Raw genomic sequence first — 18253 nt, forward strand, 5'->3', positions numbered from 1 at the left:
AATTTTCCTGCAAACAAGAACACATCATTTCTTTAAGAACAAAAAAATTAAAAAACAAACAAAAAAAAAACCACTTTCTATAGCAGCATATTAACGTTCTCTTTTTCAGAATGTATAAGGAAACTGCATAGTTGTCATTTTACGAATGTGCTTTTTGTTAAGCATTTGGAGAGAGAGGTAAGTGCGTGTTTTTGTTTCATTTTGTTCGGTTCTTACTGTATTTTGTAACCTTGGAAACTATTTTTTAAAAGCGGGTAAGGTTTTATTGTTTCTGAATTGCATACTGTATCTTCAATGCGAGCTGCGCTGTGTCTGCGACACCGAGATTAACGACACGCCACCCAAATGAGGCACTTCCAGGAGATCTTACAAAAAAATAACAGCAATATAAAAGAATAGGAATAAAAATAATGACAATAATAAAATTAAAATAAAATGAAAAGAAATGAAATTATTTTTGCAAAAAGAATAACAGTCAAGGTGACCTCGCCCGTGTGTCTACCTACGCTGCTAATAAACACAAACCGTCACACATAGTGATTCACTCAGGGGTAAGAGGCACTCCTAGCCTTGGTCATGAACAGACACCTCTATGCATTGTGCTGCCTGTCTAAAATATAACCAAGATGGGTCGTTGCCCATGGACGATACCCTGCTTTTTGTTCCATTTTGATTGGTTATAGTTTTGGTTTGGTATCATGTTGTTTCCATGCAATAGAAAAAAAAAAAATAAAAAAAAATAAGAAAACACACACAATTAATCAGCCTGTTCTTCCAAACTGAGCAATAGACCCCCCCCTGCAAAACCCTGCACCTGGTCAAACAGATTGGAGCACGCCTCTACCGATGGCACTATCCCATGAAGTGGGTCACCCTTCACACAGGACACTTTACAATCAGGAGCTGGACTGCGAGAGCACACCGGAACCCAGGACTTCATTTCTGACTATTTTTGTTAACCGGCTATCAGGGTAGATTGTACAGGGCAGACGATAATATATCACTCAGCTGCAGACAGCAAACCCCACGTTCTCAGCCCAAACCAGTCACCCAGCCGCATCTCCAGGGTGGGTTCATTCACCTCTTCATGCTGGGTCGTAAACAGATGTATGAAGCCAACAGCTGGAAAGTATGCATGAGTTTGTGAGCAATGCTTTGTAGCAGTTTGGATACACTGGATAAAATAAATGCTGTCTTCCATATTCAGAAATGTTTAACCCCGTGAGCCTGGCTGGCATTATCTGTTAGTTTAGGAAAACCATAGTTTTCCTCAGATTGGCACTTGTAACTACTGGCATCTAACCCCTGTGTATTGTATCATTAAAAAATATGGCTTTAAAACAAATTGAGCAACTGATTGGAGAACTGCAATACCAGAAGTTCTTAGAAAATGAAAAAAAAAAAATAGGTAAATGTTTGCTTTGGTCATTTTTAAAGAGAGGTTAAGATTTAGAATTGTGGAACTGTGGAAACTGAGGCATGCTGGCAGGGGGCTTGTCTGATTTGGTTGAATTCAAGCATGCAGTCAGACAGTCTAATCCTCCCCATCACACCATCCTAACACAAGGAGCACACTTCTACTGAAACACCAACACAACCCACTCTCAAATACCAAGAGCTCCTGAACACAGCCTTGACTACTACTCCACATCTCCACGACAGACAGAATGAGGGAATCACTGTACTGCTATTACTATTATGAGCAATAATAAATCTGTTTGAGCATTCTTTTTTCATTTGTTCTTGAACGCCGTTAAACGAGAACACTTTATAGAAGAATATTCAAAAATTGCTGAAGCACAAACAAAAAAAAAAACTTTACGAATAAATATTTTAGGATAAAAGTCTTTAAGGAAACATCAAACTGGACCCATTTGTAATGAAAGGTAATGTTGACAAAATACCATGTCGGATAGCACAAAGTAAACTGTTTCCAGTGAATTGTGTCCCAGGAATACGACTTGGAAATTTCCAAAAAGATTGTGTTGTATATTCCATGCACTGTAGCAAAGTCCTTGAAAGGGCAGTCCTTCTCCCAGCTGTGTGAAAGGCAAGACAGGGGCTGTACTGATCTCGCTATTGATCTGGGATCCCACGGTCCTGACACACACACATGCACTTCCAATACTGGAGCTTGCCACAACACCACATTCAAGTCCTGCATCTCTCACGGAAACACTTGGATTAGTTGCATAGATTAACATTCACATTCACTTTTTATGATGAAAATGTATTTGGACTTTCAGTTTTAAAAGACTCCAGAGTTCACTGAAAGGTGGTCCCACAGAAGGGTAAGGGGCGCGGGTCGAGGGGTGAAGGGGTGTGAGGTGGATGTATCTCTTCATTTAGATAACGTTGTAGACCGAAGTGCTCCCAGAGACAGGTCTGATCATTGCGCCTCTTGGATGAAGTCCCCAAAGGAAGGAAGGAGAGAAGTAGTAGACCCCTCTCTCTCTCAGTGTGTTGTTGCAGTCGCTGTACTGGGTCGTGTAGTACAGTAATCAGCGAGTCAATAGAACAGCAGTGGCTGCGGCTTGTACACTTTTCTTTTTTCTTTTATAATGTTATTTTAATTTAAAAAGGCAGAACTTCTAGTACTGTCAAACCTCAGACAAATCCTCGTAACACACAACACCCTCGGCAGTAATGAAGAGGTGACACGGGACAGTGACACTGACAGCATGGACAGGGGCCTCACTGCTCACATACACAGGGAGCACTATCACAAACAGCCAGCAGGTAGGGCTGGAGGACACTGCCACAGATCATGACAAGGTCCCCCCCCCCTCCCCCTTGAGTTAAAGAAACAGCCCCTTCCATCTTAAAAGTCTGTTAAGAACTTTAGGACCTGCAGTTCAAAAATGGCCAAATGCAGTGTTTGAGTGACAGGCATCTATCATGAGGACTGTCTTCAAAAGGGCAGAAAATATTGAAAAATTGTATTTTTAGCTCAACCTTAAATGCGTGGTGTTGTTTTGAATTGTAAATCTATAACTCAATTAAGAGTCAATGGCACGAGTACACAAGCGAGAGCGTGCATGTGTGTGTTTGGGTGTCACCAGTACACAACGCTTTTGTGTTTTCAGTGAAGTCCCAATACAAATATAGCCATTAAACAGAGCTTTGCATTGCCAAGACTCCTCAGACACCAGATAGTAAAGAATCTCTTTTTGACAGTGAAGGGCAGCAGGATTGGGTGAATGCATGCATCCGTTCATGCAGGTCAAGGGAGCGTGTGAGATCACACAGTCAGTGGTCCAGTGTGGGTTAACTGCATGGTTTTACCCACACTAGGTTTTGTCAGGCACTTCTGAAGGTGAGCTGAAGCCCCTGTCTCCTGTGCCACCTTGTTCAAGGTAACAGGGGTGCGAGCGACGTGGCCAGCACTGGAAGGAACTGCCTCTTTAAAACAAACCAACCAATACCTGAAAATATATATATATATATAAAAAATTTAAAAAATGGCTATAGACAAAAAAAGAGGGCTAATATTTCAAGTAACACTGTACAGAAAGGGAGAGCATGGAATGCACCAATGTAAACAATGAAAAACAATACTATAAATTGTATATGTGTAATATATAACATTTATATATATATATATATATAGATATATCTATATATCTATAGATTATACAGACCACACACACACACGCACAGGTTAACTTAGCAAGGCTTTATACAAATGTTACACAAGAACACACACACACACACAAGCACGGCATGGTCCCTCAAGTCAGCACACAGTGCCAGAAGCCTGCAAACTCCCCGCTGCGATGGGGAGACAGGGCTGGGAGGGAGCAAAAGCATTCAGAGCTGAGGAACAGGAGGAGCCTCACTGTCCTGTACCACTGCCTGAAATACAGCCACACTACTCTGCAGCGCTGATCACATAACACTGCTATTACCCCCACACCGCACTGCCCTCCATTCTGAAACTCTTAACAGATCAGTTCCTTCAGCCAAGTCCTAAATACATACATACATACATACATACATATATATACAGATAGATAGCAACATATAGATAGAGATATAGTTATGTATTGTAGATCGAAGGGATACCATAGAGATTCAGACTTCAGTGTTTTCCTTTTCAATAGTGGATTGAAGGTTGATGATATAAAAATCAACAATAAAAGATGTTATTCATTATCAAAAAATAGCATCTTTAAGCTACACTATTTAGGACACAGTTGAAACCAACACCTGGACTCAGGATGCTATCCCTGTAACACTGCTGACGATGTAACACTGATAGTACCTATAGCACTGAACCCCTCCCTGTCTGCAGTGTGGTGTGCTGTATGACTGCAGGAGTGGCACTGCCTGTGTAACACTGCTGCCTTTCAATACAGCCTGAGGCTCCCCTGCAGAAACAGAGCGGGCATTATTTCATGACTGCAGAACTCCTGCTTTATCGGGACTGGTTACAGGTCGATTGGCTGCTTAAACAAGCGTGTGAGAATGGCGTACTGTAAAATAATCTTTAGAAAAAAAACTCACATTTATTATTAAAATGTAATCCTGATTAGTTATATTCCTTGGCTTGTATTATATTTTTATATAAAAAAAAAATGTAAAAAATGAAAATTAATATAGTGCTCCCTCGATATTTTTCACCATTCGATAATTTGGTTAAGTCACTGTTAGTCCGTGTTGACGCTGAATTGTACAAGTCCTGTTTCGCCTGTATAAAGGGCCCCTTCACTAATTCACTGTTTTCAGCATTTCTGAAATAAGGAGATCTGTCTAAGATACTTTGATGAAGGGCAGTGGACTGGAGGAATGATGGAGAATGCAAGCGGCTTGAGCAGAGGGATCCTGCAAAGATCAGGGCTGATCTCCTTGCCCTGCCGCCCCTAGAGATACAGGTGAAAGCGGGAGGCTACTGTGTGCTGAGGCGTAGAGCTCGGGGCGCTGCTGTGGGGGTGGGGGTAGGGGGGTGGCAGGTCCACAGAGCTGGTGCGGGCAGGTTTGCTGTCCTGTGGGGGCTGAGGGCGGCTGCCATAGCTCCCGGAGCGCGGCCGACCCTCACTGCAGGGGTCAGACAGTCTCTTGCCGCTCTGGGGGTCGGACATGCTGCTGGTGTTCACCACAACTGTGTGCCGGCGCCACGCCTTCTTCTTGCGGCGCGTCTCAGGGGAGTGGGGCTTGCGCAGGCCCACGCCGAACATGTCGTCCGCGGAGGAGCGAGGTCTGGGGAGGGGCTTCCCTACTGAGGCTGGGGAGAAAGAGGCAGCTTCGTTCACCCTGCGCTCCCCCCCCAGCTCCCCGCCCAGCCTCTCCTGGTTGCTGCACACTATCCTGGGAACGGAGACCTTGCTACTGTCGGCACTGTCTGCAGTGTCCACGGCAACTACTGCCTCCTCCCCCAGCGAGGACCGCACACAACCACCTGTGTCTTTCTCCGGACCCGGGGGCCGCGGCAGCCCCTTCTCCCCCCCACGCAGCTTCTTGCGGGCCAGCGTGTCGCACTGGATCAGCCTGCGGGAGTTGAAGGAGGGCCGGTTGTGCAGCCGCGGAGCCGTGCTGGAGGTGGAGGTGCTGGATGAGAGGGAGGAGGGGGTATCTGAGCGGGGGCCCCCCTCCCCCCCTGTGGCTCCCAGTCTGCAGTGCGAGTACAGGAAGCTGCTGGGGGGGGCGGGGGCAGGGAGCTTGCTGAGCTGCTGGGAGAGCTGCTGGGAGAGCTTCTCCTGCTCCTGGCCCCTCCTCCGGCGGTCCTGCTTGGGGGGTCTCTCCTGTGTCTGGGGGTGCGAGGCAAAGCCACTCTCCGTGTCAGTCTCCGGCAGCCCCCCTCCACTCTCACTCAGCAGCTCACTGCGCTCGTCATCCGCCTCCTCCCCTCCACGCTCCCCCAGCGTGGACAGTGTGGAGTACCCCGAAACGATGGAGCGAGCGTCTGGGGGGGGCCTCTCCTTCGCCGCCTCTGGGGCTCTGCACTGCTCCTCTTCCTCCTCCTGGCTCCTGGGATCATCTCCCTGCCTTTCTCCTCTAGTCTCCTCCTCCTCTCTCTCTCCTGCCCCCTCCCTCTTTTCCTCATCCCCCCTGACTCCTGCTCCTTCCTCCTCCTCCTCCTCCTCCAGGCCCCGCCCCCTGCAGTGGCTGGCTTTGATTGGCTCGTGCTCCGAGTCCTCGTCGGTGCTGTTGCCCCGGACTCTGGCGTCCTGGCGCTTCTTGCGCTTGCGGGTCACAGCCGACAGGATGGACAGGGCCAGAAGCTCCTTGGAGTACAGCTCCCGCTTTGACCCCCACGAGCCCTGAGACACAGGGACAGAGAGAGACATAGTGTCAAACGCTTGAATAATGTCAAACATACAGCTGAACCTGTCTCGTATTGGATGAATGAAGTAATAAGTTCAGATGACCTAGAAGACAAGGTCAGCGCTGTATATATATATATATATATATTCTCCTTGTGAGCACTTCAGGGGAGGATTTTGTCACTCTTATACCACAAGAGACACTTATTATAAATAATAACAAAAATGAACAATACATATCTGAAATCTATCAAGAATGAATGCTGGTAAGGTTTCTCCTACCTTAGATTTAGCTGAGTCGCTGTTGGTTGAATCTGTAGGAGACAGTGGGAGAGCGTTTGTTAGAGGGGCGGGCTGGCACATTAGTAACTGTGGAGCGGATATGTTTGGGGGTGTGGGGTGGGGATGTGCAACATACAAAGCACTGCCAGTTCTTTCATTCGAATCCAGGCCCAGGGTGTCCTACAGCAGGGTTCTCAAACTGGGGGTGACAAGCTGACTGATTTAAGAATAATACATTCTTAAATGTGAAAAATCTCCAGATACATTTCTAGATTATATCTTATAAGGGTTGCATATAAGTATCATTCAGGGATTTAAATAAGACTCCTATTGCATAGCTGCTTCACCCACTCCAGGTTTTAATACAAGCTTGATCAGCCCCAGTGTATATAGGTAACAAGCTCAGGCATGTCTTATTAAACTCCTAGTAAAACCAGGAAGGTGCAAGTCACTGTAAAGTAAGAAGAAAAAGTTTGAGAACCGCTATAATTAACCAGCCAGGACATTTATACCCAGTCTGAGGCCACTGCATTCTCCCACACCCACTCCCTGTTGCACACCCCCTGTTCCAGCACTGCCCCACAGTTAATTCTGAGCTGCGGAGGGAATGAAGCGGGATTCACACCAGCAAGTGGAAGCCATGGGATGAGAGCAAGAAACAGCAGGGAGTGTGAGGGAGGGGCTGGTTTAACCCCTGCACAATCACACACACAGACAGGCACACACACACACAGATCCCTACATAGACTCATACACTAACAGACACATACACACACACACTAAAAGACACATCCACACTAACACAGCAATGCAATGGGGTTATGGGTGAAGCACCAAACTGTTGCTCAACACACACACGCACACACACACACGCACGTCTGGACATTATGAGTCCATGTAAGCAGAGTGCTCCACTTACTGTTCCCTAACATCACAAATGCCACCCGCGGCTGATTACTGATCATAAAGAATGAGCACATCTTCAGATACTTCCAGACACACCTGGTGTAGGGATGCCAAAAAAACAAGTGTAGTGCCAGTGTGTCTACAGCAGAACCCTGCAGCTGAATAGACACCAGGGTAAGAAGCTGCACCCAGCCCTGGATTCCACAGCTTTCCTTGTTCAGGTATATTATTGCATTGACCAGGTAGGAGCCAGGAGTTTGAACAATCAGGTTCCTGATAAATCTACTCTGAACTGATCGCACTTACCAATAGTAAAAAACTGTTACCTTCCGGGTACTGTATAGGGGAGATTACTTAATGACTGATTGAACAAACTCCTGCCTCCTGATCACGAAACCCAGGATTGGGCGCAGCAGCAGGGCTGGAGTGAGTTTCTAATGCTGGGTTGCAGGTGCACATATACTGTACACTCACATGCGCACCCACACTTCACACACACGCGCACACACACCTCACACACACGCAGCACCAACACTAGCAGCACACACACCTCACACACACGCAGCACGAACACTAGCAGCACACACACTAGTCCAGAGAAATCCCATCATACCGGAGTGGCTGTTCCACTGGCTCAGCTAGGAAAAGGAGAGCAGAAAGGTTAACTATAGAACAGAGAGAAAGAGAGTAGGAAAACAGGCATATAAAAAGAATAAAGTAACAGCCACATCTAGAAAGAAGCAAATCTAACAATACTTATTTTTTATTATTACTATTATTATTATTATTATTTTTATTACTATTATTAAACACATTTTAATAGTAGGCTCTGCCTCACTCTGCAGTGGAACGTCTGCAGCCCTTAAAAGGTTAAAGTATCTGTTTAGGGTTTTTTTTTTTTTTTTTTTTAATAAACTTCCCTTTCTTAAATTGGCTTAAGTTCCTATTTCACTGCCTCCCCCCCTCTCTGTTCTCTTGTTTAATTCACTTTTCATTTTCACTTTGAGATATCTTCGAAGTGACAGCAGCCCTACAGAGCTGCCTTCCCTCCCTCCCTCTGCTTCACTGTGAGGGTAATGGTGTTACTAGCACTACCCACCCCTGGAACACGCTCGTCCGTCCCTGTCCAGTTACAAATCCTCCTCATGCTGCTTCACATTCAAAACCTCTCTTAAAGCTTCGCGTGCTCCACTCAGACTGAGATGCCTCGAGTTTGACACGCGAATGTCAAAATGCTGAACTGATGACGACAGTCTGCAGGTGCGTGGAAAGTTGTGAGTGTGGCTGGGCACTCGTCTGGCTCGCTCGCGTTCCTGTGCTTTCAAATTTATCGTTTAAGCAGCTCCCTTACCCGAGGCCTCTGCCAGCACCCCAGTCCTCCCGATGTTGGGCAGGAGGTGGTCAATGTTGGGCGCTGGCTGCATGTCTGCCTTGTCCACTGGAGTCTGAGAGACAGAGAAACACACAGACAGTCAGAGTGTGTGCGTGTTCATCTATCTGTCTGTCTGTGAGTGCGAGTCCATCTGTGTGTGTGAGAGTGCGTGTGCGTGCTTGTGTTTGCCTGTCTGTCTGTCCGTCTGCATCAACACAAACATGCAGCTATTCTTTAGCACTCACGATAAGAATAATCCAGCAGGTCTAACTTATTTTAGCCTTTTAGTTGCGTGTTATTGAATAAATAAATAAAACAGTCAATTAACCTTGTCATCTTTGTCCGTCTCCTCACTGAAGAACCAGGTGTGCTGAAAAACAAAAAGTAAAAACTGTTTCAGGCAATGGTGTAAAACGGCTTTGACATTCGGGACCCTTTCGCTACTAATTCCGTTTCTCCAAAGTGACATTTGATAGGAACAGCTATTTCACTTTGACGTAAAGACCTTGGTGAAACGAGTGAAGAAAAAAACAAAAAAGTTTTCCCCTCACGTGCTGTATCAAGGTCTCCACAATCTTGTAGCGGTCTGGCATGTGAGTCACCATGTCAGTCATGTTGTCTTCCGAAGTCCTGACCAGCGTGGGGCCGAAAACCAGGGCCAGGTTACGAGGCTCCATCTAGAGAGGGAGGGAAAGAGAAATGTTTCGAAATGCTGGCATTAGAGCAGTGAGATTAGCTGTGTGCACCTTTCTCCAGTATCTGCAACGGTAACAGAACTGAGCTGACACAAACTAAAAATGTGAATGTTCCTGTGCAACGGAAACAGACCTGCTTGGCAGAGAGTCGCTCGCTCACCTTGTTTTTATCGGAGTGGTCAGCCACTGTTTTGAGGTGACCGACTAGGAACTTGAGTGTGTGGAAGTAATAATCTGGCAGGTCTCGGATCTGAAAGACAGAGAGAAGCAGAGGCAGAGAATGTTAACAGAGTCAGCTCACTAACACTCTTTACAAGGTTCACACTGTTCCTGTGTCAAGAAAACACAGTGTAGCAGCAACTAAATCTGATCTGTCAGTGAACTTGATACAGCACCTTAAAATGAAAAGATCTGTCTACCTGCCAGACCTGGGATAAATATAATTATAAATACGATTTGTGAAAAGTGACTTATTTGAAAATAATTAAATATGGTTTGTGGAAAGCAATTATTATTTGAAAATATTTCAATGCGTAAAGTAGTTGAAACCCTTTCAACTCTTCATAAATCTCTAACTGTGACAAACAGCGGCCTAATTATTATCCTGCACTCTAAGCAGGTTGGGCCTTGTCCTTGCTAACCACTCAGTTATCTTTTGGAAGCTGCTCTATTTCAATTAGATTTAATTTGATCAATTAACTGAAATATTTGAATATTTTATTGCAGTGGGTAAATATTTGAACACAATGAAATATCTTTAACCTCTGGTTCTGAAGTTATTGAATTGAACATGTTTAGCATTTTTCTCCTTAGAAATCCTCCTCAACCACCATGTGGTAATTGCAAGACTTGGTACATGATTAAACATTAGGGGTAATAATTAGTTCATGAATAATCAAAAATTAAAACCTATTTGGGAATAATATTTGTTTTCTGTAAATTTTTTTAAAAATATTTTCAAATAACATTTGACTTCGTGCAATTAGTATTTGAATATTTAAAAACAAAATTGATTTATTCGAGCAATATATATTTAAATTTGAAATAGTGTTTACAAATATACTATCAAATACAACTAGATTTGTCCAAGGCCCTATTCTGTATCAATTTAAAAGCATGTATTGTGATGTAATAATTAGGCTACTAAATAGATAAACCACGACAGCTGTACATTTATTGTTCATAATTACAGCAAGTCTGTAAAACCCAAGAGGCAAACTGTTTGAAACCTGGGGTACAGAATGCGTTGGGGGGTGAAGAGTTAAACTTTATTGGAAAAGATGTAACAGAATTGCAGCTACCCCCCATTCCCGGTACGCACCAGTTTCTTCATTGTTTTCAGTCTCTCTCCTGCGTCCTCCATTCTGTTAGCGTCTATGAAATCATTGTATTTGTCTGCAGGGAGAAAGAGAATCAGAATTAAACTGACAAGGTCCATGTTAGTGTCTAGCATTTCTAAATCATTCTGACTAAAGGAACAGTCTCTCTGCATAAAGCTGCTTCCCAGTCCTGTACTGGTGTGCGTGCAGCGAGGGTTCGACTCACCGTCAGTAAAGAGGGGCTCTGGAAGCTTTCTGAAGAAAGACTTGAGCAGACTGCTGATCACATTCAGGTCCTGCCATTTCTAGGAAAGGAGAAAAAAATAATAGTGGTCTCTGTAATGAAGCTCTCGCAAGCCTAATGGGCTTTTAATTGGAGCGTACTGTGCTGTCCTGTTAAGTGTTGTCTGTGCTCTGCTATACTGTACTGTGCAGGGCAGGGCTGTGCTATGCTGTGCAGGGCAGAGTTGTGCTGTGCTGTGCTGTGCTGTGCTGTGCTGTGCTGGGCAGGGCAGGGCTGTGCTGTGCAGGGCAGGGCAGGGCTGTGCTGTGCAGGGCAGGGCAGGGCAGGGCTGTGCTGGGCAGGGCAGGGTTGTGCTGTGCTGTGCAGGGCAGGGCAGGGCTGTGCTGTGCTGTGCTGTGCTGTGCTGGGCAGGGCTGTGCTGTGCTGTGCTGGGCAGGGCTGTGCTGTGCTGTGCTGTGCTGTGCTGTGCTGGGCTGTGCTGTGCTGTGCTGTGCTGTGCTGTGCTGTGCTGTGCTGGGCAGGGCTGTGCTGTGCTGTGCTGGGCAGGGCAGGGCAGGGCAGGGCAGGGTTGTGCTGTGCTGTGCAGGGCAGGGCAGGGTTGTGCTGTGCTGTGCAGGGCAGGGCAGGGCTGTGCTGTGCTGGGGCAGGGTTGTGCTGTGCTGTGCTGGGCAGGGTTGTGCTGTGCTGTGCTGTGCTGGGCAGGGTTGTGCTGTGCTGTGCAGGGCAGGGTTGTGCTGTGCTGTGCTGTGCTGTGCTGTGTTGTGCTGTGCTGTGCTGTGCAGGGCTGTGCTGTGCTGTGCAGGGCAGGGTTGTGCTGTGCTGTGCAGGGCAGGGTTGTGCTGTGCTGTGCAGGGCAGGGCAGGGTTGTGCTGTGCTGTGCTGTGCAGGGCAGGGTTGTGCCGTGCTGTGCTGGGCAGGGCAGGGTTGTGCCGTGCTGTGCAGGGCAGGGCAGGGTTGTGCCGTGCTGTGCAGGGCAGGGCAGGGTTGTGCCGTGCTGTGCAGGGCAGGGCAGGGTTGTGCCGTGCTGTGCAGGGCAGGGCTGTGCTGTGCTGTGCTGTGCTGTGCTGTGCTGTGCAGGGCAGGGTTGTGCTGTGCTGTGCTGTGCAGGGCAGGGTTGTGCTGTGCTGTGCTGGGCAGGGTTGTGCTGTGCTGTGCTGTGCAGGGCAGGGCTGTTGTGCTGTGCTGTGCAGGGCAGGGTTGTGCTGTGCTGTGCAGGGCAGGGTTGTGCTGTGCTGTGCAGGGCAGGGCTGTGCTGTGCTGTGCAGGGCAGGGTTGTGCTGTGCTGTGCAGGGCAGGGTTGTGCTGTGCTGTGCTGTGCAGGCAGGGCAGGGTTGTGCTGTGCTGTGCTGTGCAGGGTTGTGCTGTGCTGTGCTGTGCAGGGCAGGGTTGTGCTGTGCTGTGCAGGGCAGGGTTGTGCTGTGCTGTGCAGGGCAGGGCAGGTTTGTGCTGTGCTGTGCTGTGCAGGGCAGGGCTGTGCTATGCTGTGCAGGGCAGGGTTGTGCTATGCTGTGCAGGGCAGGGTTGTGCTATGCTGTGCTGTGCGCCTCACCTCGTCGGCAGGGTTGATGTCAATGCTGCCCTTGTTGAGCTGCTCCTGTAGGCTGCATACCACAGCATTGTTTCCTGGGACCCGGTAGATACCAGTGTACTCCAGACCCATCTCTTCAACCAGGCCACAGCACAGCTCTACAATCAGGGGGACAAACTGACCAGGGAACAGAGAGGTCAGAATACAGAACAATAACACGCACAAACACACAGGGAACCGAGAGATTACAGTTAGAACAATCACAAACACACAGGGAACAGAGAGAACAGAGTCAGAACAATCACACGCACAAACATAAACACACAGGGAACAAAGAGTTCAGAGTCAGAACAATCACAAGCTCACACTATTACACACACACACAGATACACAAACACACACATATACTAGTGCTGGGACCAACACAGGTATCAGTAACCTTTCAAAATTGAAACCAATTTTGCATACTTTAAAAAAAAAAAAAATTAATCAAGTTACTTTGAAAACTTCATGACGAATACAAAGATAATGATGAGAAGAGCTACGAGAGTCAGGACCAGGGTCCACTTGCACTGACATAGAATCATATCCTGTTCATAAAGTAGGAGTTCATTGCAGACTGTAAAGCAGCCCCACAGCCTCACCTTCTCATTAACCCCGTGCTGGCAGTCCTCGAGCCGCACCCCAAACACTTTGGGTACCGATTTCTTCACTTTCTTCATGATGTTGATCCCCCAGGGAGACTTGGGGGGGCTGCTGTCCTCTGTGGGGGGGAGATAGACGAGAGGCTTAATCAGCTTTACATTATGAAGGGAGGTGGAAAATGGAAAACAGAAAACTGGCTCATGTGTCATATATTTAAAAAAAAATAAAAAATGCCCCCGTCGATGTAGATTAATATGGGCGTCTCCTGCAGGGATGGGAATAAGACTCCCGTTGCACAGCAGTTTGATCCATTCCTGGCTTCACTATGAATTTAATAAGACACGCCTGAGCTTGTTACCTATACACTTGTATTAACCCTGGAATGTGTGAAACTGCTATGCAACAGGAGTCTTATTTCCATCCCTGTTCTGGTAAGAACATGTTATATTTCAATAATAAGTATTAATGCTGCTCACCCTTGTTCCCGGAGTCATGTCTGGGGGATCGGGGCGCCCCCGTCGCCGTGAGGAAAGGGGGCTTCATTCGGGTCCCTTTAGGAGAGTCGGGCTTGCTGCCTGTGGGGCTGGGACAGAGAAGGGAGGGTCACCCCAACATATCTGTTACAGGATAGAGGGACCTGTCAGCCCAACATTCAGCACATCAGCTACACGACAGAGCCTTCAAGGGATATTTTATAAAGGACCGTTCTTTGCAGTTCACAAAACCTTTTCGCAAATAGCCATTTTTCTAAAGAACTGTTAAAACATGAGAATGTTTTTACATACTATTAAAAACTGTACTAAAACAGTACTTCACGTTGTTATTTTTTTAAACGTATACCATGCTGTACCTCTGCTTCTTATAGTCGTTCAGCTTCTTGTTAATCAGCGCTTGACCGCAGAAACCAGAATCCTGCAGGGAAACACACTCACATTAATATGAGGAACCACTAATATATATGCATGGCTAGCTAAAGAACTGTAAACAAGTCCTATGAAATGCTAGCATAGTATTGCCGAACTAGAACACAAAACATTTGTCTAATTTTACTGCTGAATTTAGAATTTCTAAAAGAAACCTTCTAAAATTTTGACTAGAAGGTCTTTTCAGTGTCTTCAATTGAAAACATTTTCTTTTTGTGTTTCTATTGAAGACCCAGAGAAAGACTTCTAGTCAAAACGTTTTTCTTTGAGTTTATTACGCTTCTTCCAGTATTGTATTTGTGTTGAAGACCCTGAGAAACGCTGCTTCTAGTCGAAATGTTTGACGTTGTGTTTGCTTGATGAGGCCGCGGTCCTCCCCTCACCTCCCCGCTGGTCCTGCTGTTCTCGCGGATCCCCTTGATCCAGCCCAGCATGTCGTCGCGGTCCTCGGCTTGCAGCAGGTACTCGCAGAAGTCCTGCGTGGTGAGCCGCAGAGAGTGTTTGCGCTTCGTCTCGCTGTACGCGATGTCCACCAGGCAGCCGCGGATGCTGATTGGCTGCTCGTCCTCTGAGTGTGCTGTGTTGAAGAGCACAGCCTCTCGCTTGTCCTTGTAGAGGAAGAGCGCATGCGAGCGCAGCACAGAGAACACTCGCTTCCAGGGACGCATCCCGCTGCCTGCCTTCTGAAACAGAGACAGAGAGGGAGAGGGTCAGTAACACACACACAATCCCCTGCTGGCCGTCTTCTGAAACAGAACACACACACACACACACATACAGACACACACCTTGAGGTACACACAAAGAGAAAGACAGCGAGAGTAGGGTCAGGCACACCGATACACACAATCAATAACTGCATGCATGCACGCACACCCCTAATGATGCAAAAACTATAATTCTTGGCCATGTATTTCACAGGGAGGTGTTGGCTGAGCACCTTTCCCTTCTCGGTGAGGATCTGCTTGTAGTGCAGCCAGCCCTCCCTGCGCACGTCGCTGAAGGTCAGGTTGCTGAGCTCCGAGGTGGAATGGCGCTTCGAGCGAATGTCCTGCGCAGCACCCAGGCTGTCCAGAGACTGAAACACAGCAGGGCACAGGGTCAATACCGGGGGCAGAGATAGATATATATTAGGGCTGTCAATTAATAGCAGTTAACTTATGCGATTACCGCACTTAAATCGCACTCCTGTCGTGTCCCTCGCATACTGCAATTCATTTCCTGTAGCACCAATTTAGTGCATTAACATCAGGCCCATGATCATTGTAGCTTTCTTTTATTTCAATAACCATACCTTTTTTTTTTTTTAAACAATATTATTTACAGTTATGGAGGATATAACCATTACTCAGTGAATGTTGTTTTATTTAGAAAATTTCAAGTTATTAATAAAGAGAGAATTTAAAATTATTATTATTATTATTATTATTATTATTTTAACAGCAATGAAAAACATCAGTTTATGAGTCAAGGAAACTGATCATTGTAAATGCAGTAAAGGGAGTAACAAACTGACTCCATCGTGATTTAGCAGTGGGTTCAAACAATTTAACAATAATACTGGATTGTAAATAAATATTAAACTTAGAGACTCCAGAAATATTTATTTAAATCGTTTGACATTCCTAATACATTTACAGAAGGACAGTTTGACTATGTTAATAATTTAACAATAATGTGATCGTGCACAATAATAAAAAGAACAGCTGCCATTAAACTCACCCCGTCTGTGAAAAAGCTCTTCACTCGTTTTGGAAGCCTCCTAGAGAGAGAGAGAGAGAGAGAGAATTAAAGTACCCATCCTATTGGGAGAGGAGGAGTGGACTGCAAATCTAGCAGCCAAACATGTATCTGCCTGCCACAGCCTAAGAGACAGTGTGTAGACACCCTGCAGTAACACATGACCTGTGTTACAGTCAATGGAGAGGGAGGGAGGGAGGGGGCAGTACTGTTCCTGGGGAAGGAGGCTGTTCTGTTCTGCTCATAGATATGTATTATTTAGTAATGTTTAATTTTTGTATTATAAACTTCTTTGGCAATACTGTACTTGTAATAGTCATTCCAATAAAGAACATTTGAATTAGAGAGAAAGAAAGAGAATCCGGCATTCAAAATCACAGAACCACAGTAACATTGAGTAGTGAGGGGGGCAGGGAGAGTCACTCACGAGAAGACTCGGCCTTCATCCCTGAAGGTGTTGAGACCCTCGTCACATGACTTGGAGCGCTCCGTTGTGATAGCAAGCAGATAGGAGGAGCGGCGGCTGGCCTTGATACTGCCTGCGAAAAGCAAGGGATTTATAAATAGAGAGAAGTGTGGAGAGAGGGAGAGGTGGAGAGAGGTACAGAGAGCAGTGGAGAGAGGTACAGAGAGCGGTGGAGAGCGGTACAGAGAGCGGTGGAGAGATATATAGAGAGAGCAGTGGAGAGAGGTATAGAGAGAGCGGTGGAGAAAGAGGTATAGACAGAGGGAGAGGTGGAGAGAGGAATAGTGGAGAGGAGTAGAGAGAGGTAGAGATGGAGAGAGGGCAGACTCACTGCAGTCATGCGAGAAGAGCCTGGTCAGCGGGAAGGTGAAGGTGGGGGAGGCGGGGCTCGTGGTGATCAGGGGAGCGGAGCTAATGGCACTCGACACCACGGAGGAGGCCGGCACATGTCTGGCTCGCAGGTCAGCGCTCGGACTCGTGGGCTCGTCTGAGACAAAAAGAGAGAGACAGGAACAGAGACACCCTCGTCAGAACCACAGAACACAACAACCAGCACACACACACACCCTCGTCAGAACCACAGAACACAACAACCAGCACAAATACACCCCCTCGTTAGAACCATAGAACACAACAACCAGCACACACACACACCCTCATCAGAACCACAGAACACAACAATCAGCACGCACACCCTCGTCAGAACCACAGAACACAACAACCAGCATGCACGCGCACACACACACACACACACACCCTCATCAGAACCACAGAACGCAACAACCAGCACAAATACAGCCCCTCGTTAGAACCATAGAACACAACAACCAGCAGATAAGTCCGGTTTATTTCTTGATTCTCTCAATTAACTAAAATGTAAAAGAGAGTAATTTCAAAATGTCTTTAAAAACGTCTTTTTATTTTGTGGCATTTCCTGCAATCTTTGAGTGGTTCTGGGTTTTGTTGCTTCTCCCCCAGGGATGGGAATAAGATTCCTGCTGCACAGCAGTTTCATCCATTCCAGGTTTTACTACGAGCTTGATTAGCCCCAGTATATGTAACAAGCTCACAAGCATAGGTTATACGACAAATGGAACATGCGGCATCTCAAGAACCGAGTACCCAGGTTGATCAGTCAGACTCAAGTGTAGTCTCCAGCATGTGGCTCCATGTGGTACAGATACCCAGTTGAAGAGGCGAGACTCCAGGAGTTTAAATCCATACCAGATTGATTTACCTCCGATGAATTGTTTCCACCTGTGACGTCCACAGTACAGGATCGGACTTTCATCAACAGATAACCATCCATTGAATGGCAAGGTCTTGTAGGACTGGTTCTGTGAAGATTGGCCTGACCTTGTAAAACGGGTCACCAGTGGCTTTGGTATTATCCAGAAAATGAACCAATGCCATGATTTTGTTAAAGCGCATCCTATGCATAGCCTCAGTTACTGCACACTGAACATCACTGTCCAGGTGAACAAAACACATGCCTTCGTGGAACACTGCTGTATCCAGATGCAAGGAGAATCCCATAGAATGTTAGGAGTTCGTCCAATAGGTTTTCAACTACTGTCAATGATTTGCCCCATTGCTGCTGTACTTTTTGCTAGGTGACAGTGACAGACGAATGTGACACATCTATGAATATTCTAATAGTGTGGTGCTAAAGGGCTACGCTCATTAGACAGCATTGGATGATATTCTGGCTCTCAAAATCTGTTATTTTCTCTGGCTGCATGCCTGGGTCGTTTGAGTAACAAAAGTCACTTTTAGAGATGGACTGTTGTGGAGTTGTCTTCTTTTTCCCCCTGCAGCGAAGCATTGTCCAATTCCAACAGGGAGATAAAGCTGCATCTTTGTCCAGACT

At 46.5% G+C, this 18253-nt stretch overlaps 1 protein-coding gene across 1 annotated transcript in view; it reads right to left on the minus strand.

Annotated features, from left to right (window-relative positions):
- Positions 1 to 4573: 4573 nt before the first annotated feature.
- The window catches only part of LOC121324816 (rho GTPase-activating protein 23-like), a 29543-nt gene continuing 15863 nt past the window's right edge, over positions 4574 to 18253 (minus strand). Inside the window, exons 8-26 of the mRNA XM_041267019.1 lie at positions 16715 to 16870; positions 16345 to 16456; positions 15900 to 15939; positions 15118 to 15255; positions 14561 to 14860; positions 14105 to 14166; positions 13731 to 13837; positions 13254 to 13372; positions 12631 to 12786; positions 11064 to 11142; positions 10840 to 10913; positions 9679 to 9768; positions 9375 to 9500; positions 9152 to 9193; positions 8803 to 8896; positions 6546 to 6577; positions 6111 to 6260; positions 6054 to 6065; positions 4574 to 6014 (exon numbers count right to left, since the gene is read on the minus strand). Of these exons, the coding sequence (XP_041122953.1) occupies positions 4863 to 6014; positions 6054 to 6065; positions 6111 to 6260; positions 6546 to 6577; positions 8803 to 8896; positions 9152 to 9193; positions 9375 to 9500; positions 9679 to 9768; positions 10840 to 10913; positions 11064 to 11142; positions 12631 to 12786; positions 13254 to 13372; positions 13731 to 13837; positions 14105 to 14166; positions 14561 to 14860; positions 15118 to 15255; positions 15900 to 15939; positions 16345 to 16456; positions 16715 to 16870 (3041 nt within the window). The 3' untranslated portion in view covers positions 4574 to 4862. The remainder of the gene's footprint in view (positions 6015 to 6053; positions 6066 to 6110; positions 6261 to 6545; positions 6578 to 8802; positions 8897 to 9151; positions 9194 to 9374; positions 9501 to 9678; positions 9769 to 10839; positions 10914 to 11063; positions 11143 to 12630; positions 12787 to 13253; positions 13373 to 13730; positions 13838 to 14104; positions 14167 to 14560; positions 14861 to 15117; positions 15256 to 15899; positions 15940 to 16344; positions 16457 to 16714; positions 16871 to 18253) is intronic.

This window comes from Polyodon spathula, chromosome 12 (genome assembly GCF_017654505.1).
Source record: "Polyodon spathula isolate WHYD16114869_AA chromosome 12, ASM1765450v1, whole genome shotgun sequence".
NCBI classification, from domain to species: domain Eukaryota; kingdom Metazoa; phylum Chordata; class Actinopteri; order Acipenseriformes; family Polyodontidae; genus Polyodon; species Polyodon spathula.